This window comes from Vulpes vulpes, chromosome 13, assembly GCF_048418805.1.
Source record: "Vulpes vulpes isolate BD-2025 chromosome 13, VulVul3, whole genome shotgun sequence".
NCBI lineage: Eukaryota > Metazoa > Chordata > Mammalia > Carnivora > Canidae > Vulpes > Vulpes vulpes.
This window is the reverse complement of record NC_132792.1, coordinates 157,760,708-157,777,772: the sequence shown is the minus strand read 5'-3', so window position 1 is coordinate 157,777,772 and position 17,065 is coordinate 157,760,708. Positions and strand designations below refer to the sequence as shown.

The window sequence follows — 17,065 nt, the reverse complement described above, 5'->3', positions numbered from 1 at the left end:
CTCGGGGAAGTTGAGCAAGTGTCCTAACTTTTCACCTTAAGTACTATATTTTTAAATTAGAGTTTTACAAGGCTTCCTAAAATGTTGGTGTTGGATTTTAGAATGCATTAACATAATTATCTTCTAAAATAATATGTCATTAACTGTTCATGGTGACTAGAATATAATCATCATCATGATATTATTACCCTGCAGTGATAGAGCTTTGCATTTTATAGCTTTTCTTTTTTCTCTTCCCAAATCAAACTCTTATCTTTGATCTAGACTCTTTTTTTAAAACTACTTTTTGTTTTGTTTTTTAAGTAAACCTTATCCCCAACATGGACTTAAACTCATGACCCTGAGATCAAGAGTCACGTGCTCTACTGACTTAGCCAGCCAAGTGTGCCCCTGTTCTAGACTCTTAATGGTCCCCACCCTTTGCCTTTACTCTACCTTCCATTGATTGATTGCTTGATTGATTGATTTGATTTATTTATAGATTTTATTTATTTATTTGAGAGAGACAAAGATAGCAAGAGAGAGCATGAGCAAGGAGGAGAGGGAGAAGCCAACTCTGCACTGAGCCAGGAGCCTGATGTAGGGCTTGATCCCAGAACCCTGGGATCATGACCTGAGCCAAAGGCAAACACTTGACTGACTGAGCCACCCAGGTGCCCCTCTGCCTTCCTTTTAGTTTGCTGTGTAATCACCTATGAACTGGACAAAAAAAAAAAAAAAAAAAAATCTTGTTTATAAAAGGAGACTCATTATACTCATGAGTTAGTATTCCAATATAAAGTTATTTCCAGAGGCTCCAGATGAGCCCCTCGAGCTATTTCTATTCACTTCTGGTTTGGACAGTCCTTAGAAAATTGTGCTGAAAATCTGTTTCCCAGAGATGTGATATATTAACTGTAGATAATCATTAGCTTTAGCCTATTTTGATTACAGTATACCTAGAGAAGAAACTAGTATAAAGTAGAGCTTCTGATACTTTCCTTTTAATATAGGTTGCTTTAGTATTGCCTACACTTGCAGCTTATGTATTTAAATTAACTTGATTTATATTTATGTTTATTATATTTATTATTTTTCATGTAACTGCCATTGTTTTCACCAATTCTGAGTTTCTTAGGTGTTCCCAAAAAGTAAATGAGGAAGGAGATTAAACCTATGGTTATTTAGTTTATTTGCATTGTCTGTTATTTGTATTGTAGTTGAACTACTAACCTATGGATTGATTCCATTGAAAGATTGACTCCTTTATAGAATTTTGTTTTCACTTTGGTTTATAGAAATAAGGATGCATTGAAATAAGAATATTCAAAGTCGGCACTTTGAATTTACTGATGAATGAGTCTATAATATGCTTGCATTAATACATTTGTTTGAAAATATTGTGCCTGAAAAGTAGGCTTAAGATGGCTATTTTCTACCAATACAGGCTTAATGGAGAAGTCGAGCACTATTTACTCAAGTTCAGCAGAATCTTTTCTTCCTGGAATTTGCAAAGAATTGATTGGATCATCACTAGATTTTCTTGGACAGAATTATGATGAAGAAAAAACCATGGCGGACAGCCTAATTAATAATTTTCTTAAAATTTATCATGGGCTATTTGCCATTTCCAAAGCTCATGAAGAACAAGATGAAGAAAGTCCAGATAACTGTAAGCAACCTTACTGCTTTTATTCACTTACACGAATGCTTTCTGCACATTGCCTTTTCTTTTAAATGACTGTCACACTTGACATGCATTTTCTGACTATGCTAAAATGTTTTAATGGTGATCATTTACGAGTTCTTTTATTTGGAGATTATTTCTTTCAGTAATTTTCTGTCTTCTTTCAAAGTGTTCTCTTCCGATCGAGCAGCTCAGGCACTTACTATACAGGTCACATGTGCTTTTGAGCAGCTTGTGGTGCTAATCAAACATTGGTTGGATGATACTCTGCCTTGTACCAGCACAGCAAGACTTGAAGAGGAATTGAGACAAGAGGTTAAAAAACTAGGAGGCTACTTACAGTTATTTTTGCAGGTAAATTGATTTGCTGATTATCATTTGAAGAATTCATTTATTCAGCCTGTGTTTATTGACCTACTGTCTGCATCTTCCCCAAAATTAGATCTGTAGGATTTTCAGAAGGGATTTCTGTTTTGCAATTCTGAAACTGTGGTTTTCTATAATTGTTTATTGTTTATGGCATCTGTGCCAGGCACTAAGAGCTCTCAGTGATTTACAAATATTAACTCATTTAATTCTCGTAACTACTTCAGAAGTGGGAACTGTTATTAATCACTTCATTTATAAATGAAGAAATGGAACCATAGGATGTGTAGTCTATCCAATGTTACATAACTAGTACGTGATTAAGTTAGGATTTGAACCCAGGCAATCTTGGGCCTACAGTTCATGCTCTTTATTATGCATATTCTGCTATGCTAGTCCTCAATAATGGCTCTGGGGAAGAAAGGCAAAGTCTTGCTCTAGTTATGTAGTGGGTTTCAGCTTGTGCTGAATTAGTCACAAGCCCAGTGATGTACAGGCAAGAAAATAATTTTTTTTTCTGTTTATCTTATATCAAGTGAGACTAGGCTTGGCTGTGAAGAAACTAAGTAAGCTTACTCTCTGTCACATAAAATCTGGAAGTAGGCATGGTGGCTCTGCTCAACTCCTTGAGATCCACACACCTTCCAGTACATCCCTTTACCAAGCCTTAAGTATTGCCCTTTATTTCATGGTCCACCATAGCAGTGGAGCTCTGACGGGGTTTGGTGCAGTGGGATGGAAGAAGTGACAAAGAAGAGGAGGGCCAGATGGGTCTTCTTTTAAGGGAAGTTTCTGGAAATTTCCATATGACATTTCTCTTTTTATAGCTTTGGCCAGAACTTCATCACACATACCATATGTAGCTATAAGTATTATTGGGAAATGTGCTTTTTATTCTGGACCGCTGAGTACCTAGTGGAGAATCAAGGATTCTATTATTACAGAAGGAGTGGGGAATTTGATGCTGGATAATACCTAGGCATCTACCATATCAGTAAACTCCTCCATAAGAATTCTTTGAGGGATCCCTGGGTGGCGCAGCGGTTTGGCGCCTGCCTTTGGCCCAGGGCGCGATCCTGGAGACCCGGGATCGAGTCCCACATCAGGCTCCCGGTGCATGGAGCCTGCTTCTTCCTCCGCCTGTGTCTCTGCCTCTCTCTCTCTCTCTGTGACTATCATAAATAAATTAAAAAAAAAAAAAAAAAAAAAAAGAATTCTTTGAATGGGGGGCCTGAGTGGCTCATTCAGTAAAGCATCCAACTCCTGATTTCGGCTCAGGTCGTGATCTCAGGGTCATGAGATCAACCTGTGTGACAGGCTCCGCGCTCAGTATGGAATCTGCTTAAGATTTTTCTCTCTCCCTTTGCCCTCCCCCTTGCTTGCACATGCACATGTGTGCTCTCCCTCTAAATAAAATCTTAAAAAACAAACAAACAAACCACGAATTCCTTATATATGTGCAGGGATTAGATATGAAAATAACAAAAGGGGTAGGTTTCATTTTTTAAAATGGGTGACTTGGCTTCACAACAAAATGTTCTAAAATGTTTGAACAAATCTTATGTTATTGTTTTCACCAAGAGACTTTCTACATTCTATTATTGTAGTAGAAGTTTAGTTGGATCAAATACTTCCTGAGTGGTATATTTACTTGAGAGGATTTGGAAATGTTTGTTTGATTGAGTAATCTAACTGGTCAAATTGAAATCAGATGTTTATTTTTAATTGCCATTATTCTTTCCTACGAGGCCTTTCTGGGTATTTCCATGACTTGGTTAGGTATTTCTCTTGTTTTTCTGATAACCCTGTACTTTACCTATTATACCTTTTAATATAACATATTTGCAGGCCTACATACCTCAATGGGCAGTAAGCTTTGGGCAATTAGAGGTGTCCTTTTTCACAAGGACTTGTTATATGATAGATGCTCAGGTGGATACTTGTTATTAAATTAATTATCAATTCACACTGGATGAAGGATCACTTTGGGTAGAAGCAGTGAGGAAACAGAATGACCCTAAGGCAGAGAGATGCATGGCAGACAGGCATGGGTGAAGTCATAGATGGAGGAAAATGCTCTGATAGCACAGAGTCATGAAAAGGAAAGGGAAGGCTGGCTAGAGAGCAAAGCTGGCAGCCAAAACTTGAAGGTCCGACTTCTGCTTGCACCTGGAGAAGGGAGCTAGTGGAGGGGTTGTGGCAGAAAAGACAGTGTGAGATATGCTTAGTTGGCTCTTAGATTTTAGAGCCAGTTCAGGAACAGAAGAAAACGCCAAAACCCACTATTGGCATTTGGAAATCCAGTGCTTGAACCTCTGCTAAACTGATTCTATGTCTTTTGGCAAATTGCTTAACTTTTTAAGCCTCCCCATTTTCTCATTGGGAAAGTAAAAAATAACAGTACCTACCTGGCAGGGTTGCTCTGAGCATCAGATGGATGGATGTTAGAAGAAAGTACCTATTAGAGTAACTGGTAGGTAGTTTCTTTCCTTATTTTCATTCTCTAGGAAGAACACTTTGAACTTAACTAGGGGTTGCGACCTATAGCCCTGTGGGAAATGTTTCATGTAAGGAATCAAGGATGGAGCGAACAGGTGACTTGAAGGGGAGATTAGACCAAGCTCAGGACAGACTTCCTTCTGTTAAGTTGGTAAAACTGAATTTAGTGACTATGCTTTCTACCTAAGTGTGGTTTGAGAATTCTTACCTTGTAGCGGGACTATAAGCGTAGCCCAGAAAGCACGCCAAGAGAAGTGCTCTGAAGAATCTTTCCAGTTGGCAGGTAACAGAAAGGAAAGCTCAGGAAGCACCTCCTCATTCCTCTTGGGCATGTGTACTTTGGTGTTGAAGCCTTTTGTTTGAAGGGTTGTTTCTCCCCCTTTCACTTCCTTTTCTTCTTCTTCCTTCTCCCCTCATAAAAGAATGTTTTGTTTTTTAAGATTTTATTTATCTTTTTGAGAGAGAGAAAGCATGAGTGGCAGGGAGGGGCAGAGGGAGATGGAGAAGCAGACTCCCTGCTGAGCAGGGAGCCTGATGCAGGGCTTGGTCCTGGGACTCCAGGATCATGACCTGAGCTGAAGACAGACGCTAACTCACTGACCCACCCAGGTGCCCCAGAGAGAATATTAACCATCTGTCAGATGACTACTGGGACAGGAAAAGTTCGAAGGCAAAAAAAAACCCCATCATTTTGTTCCTTTTTTGGTATGTGTGGCATTTGGTGTGAAGTTATCGCTTCTGTCTTCCATAGGGTTAGCTACATACTTGTCATGTCTCCTATTACTGTGAGGTCTTTGAGGGTAGAGGCTACGTCCTAGTCACTGTATCAATGAATACAATTTGTTTTCTTCAGATTGCTTTTCTTGTCTTTTCTTTACCTCCATTTGTAATCTCATGTGTCTGATATACTGATCCATTTTTGTTTTATAGGGATGTTGTTCAGATATCTCGTCAATGGTAAAAGAGGCTCAAAAGAAAGTAATCCAGACTATACAACAAGCTGTAAAGTATGTGGGACAATTAGCAGTTCTTAAAGGCAGCAAGTTACATTTCCTGGGAAACAGCAGCAATAAGGTTGGTAGTGTTCAGGTAATTTGGTAATATTAGTTTTTAAAAGACTTCATCTGAGTAACAGTAGACTTCTTATAATAGTATCACTTAACATAATAAGTCATTTTTATTTTAAAATAGTTCATACTTCTAATAGTTTAACAATATGATTCAAAACTGTTTCAATCTAAGTTGGTTAAATGTACTGGATAGTTCTGGAATCCTCACTTTGCCTTTTGGATCTTTGCTTTGATGATAAGTACTTACTCTGGAGGGTTCGCACAGCCAATCAACACAAGAGGAGCTATATAATTCTAGAAAATTTGTATTTGCTTGCTTTAAGTATTTATACCATTGAAAACATAGTATTCTATTAGAATGCTACTGTATTCTAGTAACACAGCTTCTTGCCTAAGATGACATTCCTTTTTTTTTTCTTTTTTTAAATTTTACTTAGTTAACAAACAGTGCAGTATTGGTTTCTGGAGAATTCAGTGATTCATCATTTACATGTAACACCTTGTGCTCATCACACCAAGTACCTTCCTTAATATCATCAGCCGTCTAGCCCATCACCCTCCCACCTCCCTCACTCAGACATTCCTTATTACATGTTATACGTGGAATGCTAAATTACAGATTTAGACTGTTCTTATTCCAGCTTTAGCTGAATTAAGAAACCTGGAACTTACTATAATCCTAAAATAAATTGAAAATATAACTTAAACATATAATTAAAAAAATATATATATATAAAACCTGAGTTTTCCAGATAATGCTTAACTTTTTCTAGGAGGATTTCATGGATGCTCTTTGTGATGGTGTAAGTTTAGGAATGAAGATTCTATTAGATTCTGGACTAGAAAAAGCAAAAGAACTTCAGCATGAACTGTTAAGGCAGTGTACCCAAAATGAGGTAAGAGGAATAAAAGAACATTCTGTATAGTACCAGATGGTTTATAAAGTCGATTTTTAGAAAATAGTTTAATTAAATTGGATTTTTATAAATTTATGTATTTTAATTTGTTGACTTTTTTTTTTTTATTGAAAAGGCTGATGTTAACATTATGCCATGGTGATATTTTCCCAAGGTACTCTGGAGTCACTGCAGCCTCTGGAGTATACTTTTGCCAAATCCTGTCAGTTACTGTCAGTGAGCGTTCAGTCTGTGGATAGACTCTAGAGCAGAATGGTGTATGGCAGTGACATCTAGTGTTCATTCTCTGCCTTTTTCTTCCTGATTTTTGTTTAGATCTCTACTTTTCCACTTAAGACTAGAAATTGCCATTTATTGATCCAATATTTTAAACAATCTTTTGCCAAAGACGTTCACATCTGTTATTTCATATCAAAATACAGAATCAATGAAGATTTGAGTGACTTCCTAAAATATGCTTCCTCCCCACCTCCTTCAGCTAAGTAATATTAAAACATAAAACCAGTTGCTGTCTTAGAGGTGGCACTGTGTTTAAAACCTGTCTCTGTCACTTATCAGTGATCATTTATCAAGTTGATGCTCTGGCTGATTCTTCAACCTGTCCTATGTAATAATACTTACGTCCTAGGTTGTGAGTCATTTATTTATTAAATAATTTCCCAGTAAAAATTGTAGGACTAGGTGCTTTACATATAATAGTGGTGAACCTCACCACTTTAAAGGTAGGAATTTCTCGTGTTCCTCTGGGTTTCACTGAGCTGGAGTACCTTGTCTGGTCGTCCTGAGCCAGGGTTTTATATTCTACGTACTTGACTACAAAACTCAGCATGCTATGAAAATAAAGTTTGTAAATCTTTGTTCATGCATGTTAATTTTCTATATTAAGAGTTATTATTAGTGAATTGGGGGACTCTGAAGATAAGTTGAAATTTTTATGGCAGTCAATCTCAGAGACCTGTCTGTTCTAGAATCTTGTTGTAACAACTTTTTGTTAAAACCATCCCTGCCTGTTCCATTTCTTTTTCTGGAGTCAGTTAGCTGGGATGGAGCTACCTGGGCATGTTGTGGTTCCTGAGATCATCCCCACTAGGATAGATACTCATTTAGATACACACTAATTGATCTAGGAAATTAAATCAGGTGGGGGACTGTTAGCTTCTACTCCTCTAATTGTTTCCAGAAAGGCATGGAGTAAGTTAGATTTTTTTTTTTTTCCCTTTTAGAAAAACCTTTTCACTGATGTATATTTAGCTTCTTTATTAGAAGATAAACTTTCCATGTAAGCCAGAGGGGATCTCCATTTCTTTCCTTAGACTAAAGGGTACATGGATTAATCTCTGCCTAAACTGTCTCAGAGCTGGAGCAGACCATGAACATTTTTTCTTTTAAGATTTTACTTATTTATTCATGAGAGACACGGGGAGAAAGACACGGGGAGAAAGTCCCTGTGCGGGACTCAGTCTCGGGATTCCAGGATCGCAGCCCTGGGCTGAAGGCAGACCCTCAACCACTGAGCCACCCAGGCATCCCTATTTTTTTTTTTTTTTTTGAGATTTTATTGATTTATTTTGAGAGAAAGAGACAGAGAGAGAGAGAGAGAGAGAAGGAGAGCGCACAGGCAGGGAGAGGGGCAGAGGTAGAGGGAGAAGCAGACCCCTACTGAGCAGGGAGCCTGATTCAGGGCTTGATCATGACCTGAACCAAAGGCAGATGCTTAGCCGATTGAGCCCCCCACCAGGCTCCCCGACACTGAACATTAAATTGCTCTCCTACTTCCTGTGTAGCCTTGAGCTACTTACCTGAACCTCACTTGTCACATTTAAAAAGTGAGGATGATCATACATATTTTATAACATTGTTCTGAGGTTATGTGAAATTAAGAACAATGTATAGGAAAATGCTAAATACAGTGCCTGGCAAATCTTAGGTCCCTCAGCTTGCCTGCACTTGTGCTCTGTGTATGTTTGCCTTTCTCACTTTGTGTTTTGTTTATAAAATAAAAATGAATTCAAAGGCGCTCATTTTGTCACTAAATCAAGATACGGGGGTCTGATCATGTCCCAGGAGACATAAGGCTGATTTCAGTTCTATAATGCAACTTTGAGGAAAGTGGACTCATACTGACCACTACTGACATCTCTAGCTTGGTTTTGCCCAGCAGCAACACCATTTATCACTAAAGCATTTTATCTATCACTGCAAAGTAGCATTTCTGCCGGCAGAAAAAGTGCAAGAGGGTTTAGAACAAGTTAATGAAAAGCAGAGATGAAGTAATACATGTGAATGTGCTTAGTAAGTAGTAAAGCAGAATGCAGATGTTAGCTTTGCTGTTGTTTTGAGGAAATACACAGCAAAAGGGTCAGGCCCATCTTGCATAAAATTCATATTATCTGCATTTTCATGAAGATTTCTACTTCCCTTCCTCTCATTTTCTCTATGCCATAGCTGTATAGTCACAGTGGGGTTTAGCTTGTATTCTTCTTGTAAGTTAAAGCTCAAGAACCTGTGGAAGGAAAACAAAGAATCTGAAGAAATAGAAAATGGGTTCAAACATAAGGCATTGGAATTATAATTGTAAAGCTGGTGCCAGGGGAAAAAAGAATTTGTGTGTGGTTTTGTTTTTGTTTTTTACCACATAGGGGAAATTTAAGTTAGACCTAGGGAAGTGCTGTGTGGGTAAAGCCAATTAAATTCTTATATCACAATCCCTCAGCAGAAATTAAGTGAGAAGTTGCCTTACGGGGGCAGCATTGAGCAGTGCAAAAGCAAAGGCTTGGAATTTAGGCTGGGGTTCTCACACTGGTTCTGAGTCTTAGGAGCTTGGAATCTGTTTTCTTATTTGTAAACGGAAGACAATTACAAATGCAGCCTAGAGTTATAATTGAGAAGCAAATAATAAAATATGTGAGTGAAATAACTTGGATATATGAAGACAAATACTGTATAATCTCACTTGTATGTGGAATAAAAAAAAAAGGCTTAACTCATAGAAATAGAATAGATTAGGGTTACTTGAGGCAGAAAGGAGGTGGGGGTAGGTGAATAGGTGCAGGTGGTCCAGAAGTCCCAGCTTCCAGCTGTACGGTGAAGCAGCCCTGAGGATGTAACGTATAGCGCGGGGACTATAGTTAATAAGACCTACTGTATTGTAGTTTTGAAAGTTGCTAGGAGAGTAGATCTTAAAAGTTCTCATCACAAGAAAAAAGTTGTAACTATATGAGGTAATGGATGTTAACTAAACTTTGATCATTTTGTATATTGAATCATTATGCTGTACACTTCACTACAATGTTACATGTCAAATATATCTCAGTAAAACTGGGGAAAATGTAAATATAGTTCTTAGCGCAGCATATCACCCTCTTCCAAGGGAAGTCTTAGAAATCTCATTCCTATAAATATTTAAATGTAAGACAAAATGCTGTTATTATCACAAACATCAGTGTATCTATATTTGATGTAGCATCAATGCGCAATTTATTTTGAAAGAAATTCTGCTTACATGATTTAGGTACTTCAGTTATTTAATTGCAGTCCCAATAATAGAACTCTAGTCTTGACTTCTTAGACTAAAATTCTTCCCCATCTTGTCCTATAGTGTTCTGGGATTTTTAAAGTTCTAAATAATTATTTATGTAATAAGATATATTAACATTCTGTATAGGTTACCAAACAGATGAAAGCTAAAGCCACAGAATTGATTGGATGTCTTGAAAATATGTTTGCTGAGTGGAAAACAGTAAGAGAAGCTTTAATGTTTACTTTTGTTGGTGTATTTTATCATTTCATTCAAAGTGTAAATATATGTTTATCTCAGTTTTTATTCTTAGCCAGATAATTCTTTTGTGCATGGTTAGTTGTAGCATGTATAATAGCTCTCTAGTTACTTCCTCTTGGATGTCATAACTTATTTGTTTTAGTAATAGATGATATTGTATGGAAATTGATTAATGTTAATGTATTTTATCTATTTCTTACTGCTACTGGTTTAGTAACTGTCAGCTTTTCCTGGGACAGTCATTGGCTAAAATATTGTGTTTAATAATCAGTATGCCTAAAGATTTAAAAATATAAGTGAATTAGACAAATTTTTTTTTAAGATTTTATTTATTTATTCATGAGAAACACACAGAGAGACAGAGACACAGGCAGAGGGAGAAGCAGGCACCCTGTGGGGAGCACGATGTGGGACTCGATCCCAGGACCTCAGGATCATGACCTGAGCCAAAGGCAGACATTCACCCAGTAAGCCACCTGGGTGCCCCAATTATTTTATTTTCATGTCAAGTAAATAGAAAAATATAAACTAAGTATATAATCAATGTGTCAAAAAGGAGAGAAATACCATCTTGAAAATTTTTATTTAAATAAAAATAAATGGGAGATATATAAAGTTGAACTCTAAAAAATTAATTTATCTTTTATATTGGATGATAAAGGGTACTGTTTTATTTCATTCCCAGGTAATATGATGATTGAACTTTGATTTACAATTAATTTAAAATTCTTGGGGCACCTGGCTGGCTAAATCCATGAGGCATGCAACTCTTGATCTCAGGGTTGTGAGTTCAACTCCCACTATTAGGTGTAAAGCTTAGTTTAATTTTTTTTTTTAATTTAAAAAATAAAATTAAAGTTCTTATTTCTTTTAAAAAAGTAATTACTGATTTTGTATTTTGGTGAATTAAGCACCGGTGAAGAAATTAAACTCATTTTCTTTCTTGAAGATACGATTCTGGTGATTAAAATCGTATTGACCAAGCCTTACTGTCATGTAGCCTATTTTGTATTTTTAAAAATATTAACTTTATTTATAGAAAAGTTTCAGAACTCAACTACAACAGAATTCTGGATACCAAGATGTGAAGAAGATGGTTAATTTTGCACCAGAATTCCTGAAGTTAAAACATTGCTTGGAGCAAACTATTCAGATTATTATTTCTGCATTGAGAGGTATATATTCCAGACAGAATTTGTAATTAATCAAAATTTTATAGTTTAAAGACTCTCATTTTTTAATTTCTAGTCTAACTCATTAATTAAAGTCCAATTAATGCTACTTCCTTGACATTAATTACCAATATAGGAACTTGTTTGGTTGTATTCCCACTTAATGTATATAAATACTTTGCCTAAATAATTAGATCCCAAAAAACCAAGTGCTTATTTAGCAGATAAGCTTATCAAGTATACTTATAAGTATATAAGTATACTTATATACTAAGTATATAATCAAACTAAGTTTGATTATAATCTTAAGTAGTTTAGATTTGTCTTGATAGGGTTACTTTGACCTAAAAGATAGAGTCATAAAAGAGTAATAAATACTTGATGAAAAAAGGATTAATTAACTTTTTTCTTCTCCTTGCATAGGATGCCATAGTGACAAAAATCTTCTCCAGAATTGTGTTGAAAGTCTTTGCAGCTTGGCCAAGGATTTTCATGATGACTTGAGCATGTGCTCTACTTCTCTTGACAACTGTGAGAAGAGAATACCCCAAGTTGGCCACGGGGGACTAGAATCTGTAGTCAAGTCACTCCTCTTATGTTTGGAATCTGAAGAAAGACCTGATTTGTTGAAACCCTGGGAAACTTGTAATCAAAATACCAGGGAAGAAGGACAACAATCTAAATCAAGCAGGACTGATTCCGTTAGGAATAAAGGTGTACCAAAGCGTGTCTATGAACTCCATGGCTCATCCCCAGCAGGGACCTCAGAGGAAAGCACACCCAGGAGGATTCAGTGGGTGTGAATTCTGATACATAGGCTCTTTAGGACCATCCATGAAAGAGAGAGAACACTGGGTAGGCAATTTTCCTTACGTAGGAGAGTATAAAAAGCAGGAAGTCAGCATAAATGTTTCAAAGAAGTCCACATCTGTTGGTGGCCTTCTAGTGGGTGTGGACAGTATGAGCATTATGGAATCCCAGTTTCAGAATGTGTATTTGGAAGTTTCTCGGCAGACGATTTTAAATAGGTATTCACTGTGCTGGAACATAGTGGCAAGGGAATGAAATTAGGAGCTGGAAAACAGGCGAGTGGTCATTTCTCCAGTTTCTCATTGCCTTGGATTTTAAATGTTTATTTTTAGCATTGATATACTCTCTCTGGTTGGTTCTTGAGCTTTGTGTAAATGGTTACTATAGTCATCGTAAGTTATTTTTTCATGAGTGGAAATGCATGAAGAGCAAAGTTACCTTTGTGCCTGTGCCTTCTCTCCCCTGCAAATAACTACAAGGAGGTTTATGGTCAAATTGCCGATATAGGTTTAACTAAGGCAGCTTAACCTGCGTGGTAATATCTAAAATTGCTGCTTGAAAGTTTAACTGGTTGCCATTTTGAATAGTGCATTCAAGGGCAGTTTCCTTTTCTTTCAAAATGAGAAGTAGTTACCTAAATATCGTATAATTTTATATTAATAATATGGCTGCTGACATAATAGTTCACCATGTTATCTATGTTCCACAATGGGGGCTTTATGAATATAGTTTAAAACCAATTAAATGTTGCCAGAATCACACTTACCTTTTGCACGGTGTTAGGAAATCGGAGGCTGGACGTTTTCTTGATGATGCTTGTTTGGTTAAAGGTGTAATGAGTTTGTACATGATTTGGTAAAGATTGAAGATCCCTATTATATCTCACAGTTTTAAAAAGCCTTGGTTTGCAATCAGGTAATAAAGAGAATATTCTCCTTTAGGATCTTTTGTTAAGGAAATAGTTTGACATTTTTCACCACAAGCATATATGTAATTTGGAAAGATACTTAGTGATTCTGCGTGGGTGATATTGAGCAGTTTCTGGAGAATGATTCTTTTAAATAACTGATCTTTCATGGGCCCTTTTCACTTGCAGATATGTATCACTTGTCCATTTGGCATGACAAGTGAAAATTGGATATTAGTACCATGGGTAAGTTCAGTTACTTCCTTGTTGGGAAGAGATTGTAGGTAAATACTGGTTATTGTAGCCAGAACAATGTTAAATAAACCATGTGCCGTGTTGCCAGGTGCTTTAAAATGGTGAAGTGTAGCAAATTTGCTTTTCTTTTTGTTTTGTTTTGTTTTTTTTTCTTTTCTTTCTGGCATTTAGGCTTGTATTCTTTCTGAAGTTCTAAACATATTTTTAATAGTGCTCTGCCAAGAGGCACTTTTGCTATCAAGTTTTTTTTTTGCTATCAAGTTTTATGAAGTATAGATATACATATAAGAACTTTGCCTGAACGTTGTACTTCTTTGAACTTTCTAAAGTATCAATACAGTAGTTTTCATCGTACTGTTTCATACGTAATATTTACTTCATGCTTTCTAAACTCATGACTTCATTGGTCAGAAACCTATTAGTGTCTTTGTAAAATTTTGTGTAAATATATATATTTATGCTTTTAAGTAAATTGTTATACAGTATTCAAATGAATGATGAGAATGTATTTACTGTTAGAATCATGTGCACTGATAAATGTTATAAAGAGAATGCCTTTAATAAATCTTACTGGCTCCAGAATTAGATCTTGGTCTCTGTTTTTTTATTTTATTGATTTTCTTCATTTTCTTTATTTCTGACTCAAAATTGCCATAATAGCTCTGATTTGATAATAGTCCTACTAGTTACATCATAGGTTTGTATGCAGTTATGTATAACTGTGATAATAATTATACTGATTCTGCAAATCAAATAATTAGGTGATACTAAACAGTAATAATATTATTATGACTACTGCTTAGATTTTTTTATTTCAACATTGTCTCTTTGCACTTGATTGTCTAGGATAGGTTCACCCCCATGTGCTGTAGCAGAAAGGCCATGAGCTTTGGAGTTTGACGAAATTTTCACACATTTGGACTATGAATCCCAGTGAGGCTAGATAGTAACTGTATGACCTAAGACAAAAGTTGTGTGCTGTCTTTTTACCTATTTCCTCATCTGCAGAAAGAAAAGTAATACCCACCTCATGGACTGCCCAAACATTAAATAAGAAAAATGTAGGAATAAGTCCTGACAAGTCATGGGTTGTTAGTAAATATTGGTGTCTGCCCTTTCCTATTACTGGCAACTAAACCCTTGTCATCATGCATACGGGGCCATACTTGCTACATGCCTGTGCTGTTTATGACCGTGTGCCGCTGTGCCAAGTTGAATTGCGATCCTTTAAACAGCTCCATACTTGGAAATATATCATCTGCTACCATTAGTTTCCATGATAATAAAAGGAACGAAACAGTATCTCACTGGTCTTAATGAAGGTTCAGTGGGATGTAGATGTGTCCTTCATGAGGCCCCTCTGATGTTTTCAGCAAAATACTGTTTAGTTAACTAATTAGCATTTAAAAAATTGCAGTACCTAACTATGTGCCAATAGCAATTTTGAGATTTTTATCTAAATATGGAAAGAGTTCATCTATCGCAGAGGAGGGGGAAAGGTGTCAGTTTGAGTTAAAAGGAGGTTGATCTGTTCAGCTTCTTGTGCATGATTCATCAGGGAAGCTTGTGCTCTGGATTTAGCAAGTTAGTCATTGCATGATATAATCAAGACTTTCTTTTTTCATCTTTCGTCTTTTAACCATCGTTGGCTTATGGGCCTTTTAGAAGGGGAGTATGGGCATTTAGTTTAATATCAACTGATAGCTAGCTTCGTTCCACTTATTCCAATAATCATTTACTTAGGGCCAGGCGTACTTCTAGTGCAAAGTCATAGAAACATGAAAAAAAAAAAAAAAAGGTTAGATTGCCTCCAATCCCAGACTCTTGAAAGACCCAATTTGTTGGGTCCCCAGTTGTTCATAACATTATACCTTCTTAGTGCAGAAGACCTCTCGACACAGTGAAGCTGAACTACATGAGAACCATCAGAGAGTTCCTGATTGATTCAAGAAAGAATCAGGAGGACACTGTTTTGATTAAGCACGTGGCTATTCACATGTCCCATCGCCAAATGGCTTGGAGTTTGGAGGCTCATAGATTTTTAAGATTTTAAGAAGAAATTCACCATCTTTTCTGAGAAGGAGTCATGCTTTTGTTCCTCTGGCTGATTTTGGTGTAAACATCTGAATTTATCTACATCGGCAAGCACCTGCCCTTGAGGCACCAAAAAGATAAGGAATCTCTGACGTTTTGAAAATGGGTGTCGCTTCTTGTGACCCTTCTCCTTTCTGTCCTCCAAGCCCCCCGTTTTGGATGCTGTGCTGTGCAGTCATCGTTGACTTTCCTCTTGTCTTCCAGCATCTCCATCGCTGGCGGCTCCCCCTGCCTCCTGAAACTGCCCTCGCTCAGGTCAGTGGTGATCTTCTAACTGCAAAATCCAAAGCAATTCTTCAGTCTTCATCTTACTTGATGGCTTCTTCTCTTTAGGAATTCTTTCCTCGGGCAGCCCAGGTGGCTCAGCAGTTTAGCGCCGCCTTCAGCCCAGGGCATGATCCTGGAGACCCCGGATCGAGTCCTGTGTCCGGCTCCCTGGATGGAGCCTGCTTCTCCCTCTGCCTGTGTCTCTGCCTCTCTCTGTCTGTCTCTCATGAATAAATAAATAATCTTAAAAGAAAAAATTCCTCACCAGGAGTACCTGGGTGGGGGTGGGGGGGCTCAGTCAGTTAAGTGTTGGACTCTTGGTTTTGGCTCAGGTCATGATCTCATGTCATGAGATCCAGCTGTGTATCAGGCTTCGCACTTAGCACAGAGTCGGCTTGACAGTCTCCCTCCCTCTGCCCCTTACCACCTCAAATAAATAAAATAAAATTAAATAAAATTAAAATAATAAAATAATATAATAATAATAAAATGATATAATAATAAAATAAAATAATAGAATAAAAAATTCTTTCCTCTTGTGTCCCCGTAACAGAAAACTCTGGCTTCGCCTCCCTCTCTGATTAGTTTTTTATTTTTTTTAACTCCATGTATTTCTCATCCTCCACCTATTCTTTTAAATCCTAGTGTTCCTGAGGACTCTGTGCCCAGTGGCCTCCCCTTTGAAGTCTACTGCTCTCCCTAAGGACAGCGAATGGTGTAGCTATCGAAGATGCAGGTTCTAGAGGCCCTGCCAATCAGCCCCTCGCTTCCTGGCAGCTTCCTGAACGGCGGCACACAGTGAGCCCAAGATCTTCGTCCTAGGTGACTCAGTGGATGGGGGCGCTTTCAACAAACATGACGAATACAGGAAGAACTAGATTTAAGGGGTGAGGGGGATGAGGTAATTTAAAAAAATATATTTATTTATTCCTGAGAGACATAGGCCGAGGGACAAGCAGGCTCCCTGCGGGGAGCCTGATGTGGGGGACTCGATCCTGGGACCTGGGGTCATGAGGGTAATTTAAAAAAATATATTTATTTATTCCTGAGAGACATAGGCCGAGGGACAAGCAGGCTTCCTGCGGGGAGCCTGATGTGGGGGACTCGATCCTGGGACCTGGGGTCATGCCCTGGGCCGAAGGCAGACGCTCAACCACCCAGGTGCCCCGAGGTAATTTTTTAGATAAACGTTTAAATTTAAGGTGGCTGTCGTACCAGAGGTAGACAAGCAGAATAAGGAGCTCCAGGGAAAGAAATGCAAATT

The 17,065-nt window shown here is 37.5% G+C and overlaps 1 protein-coding gene across 2 annotated transcripts in view; it reads left to right on the top strand.

Moving 5' to 3' along the window:
- Window positions 1–14,027, top strand: part of KIF14 (kinesin family member 14) — a 54,497-nt gene extending 40,470 nt beyond the window's left edge. For both annotated transcript variants that reach the window (XM_072733685.1, XM_072733684.1), the window contains 7 exons: window positions 1,427–1,651; window positions 1,836–2,020; window positions 5,462–5,605; window positions 6,375–6,497; window positions 10,183–10,257; window positions 11,336–11,471; window positions 11,892–14,027. In XM_072733685.1, the coding sequence (XP_072589786.1) occupies window positions 1,427–1,651; window positions 1,836–2,020; window positions 5,462–5,605; window positions 6,375–6,497; window positions 10,183–10,257; window positions 11,336–11,471; window positions 11,892–12,271 (1,268 nt within the window). In that variant the 3' untranslated portion in view covers window positions 12,272–14,027. The remainder of the gene's footprint in view (window positions 1–1,426; window positions 1,652–1,835; window positions 2,021–5,461; window positions 5,606–6,374; window positions 6,498–10,182; window positions 10,258–11,335; window positions 11,472–11,891) is intronic.
- Window positions 14,028–17,065: the final 3,038 nt, after the last annotated feature.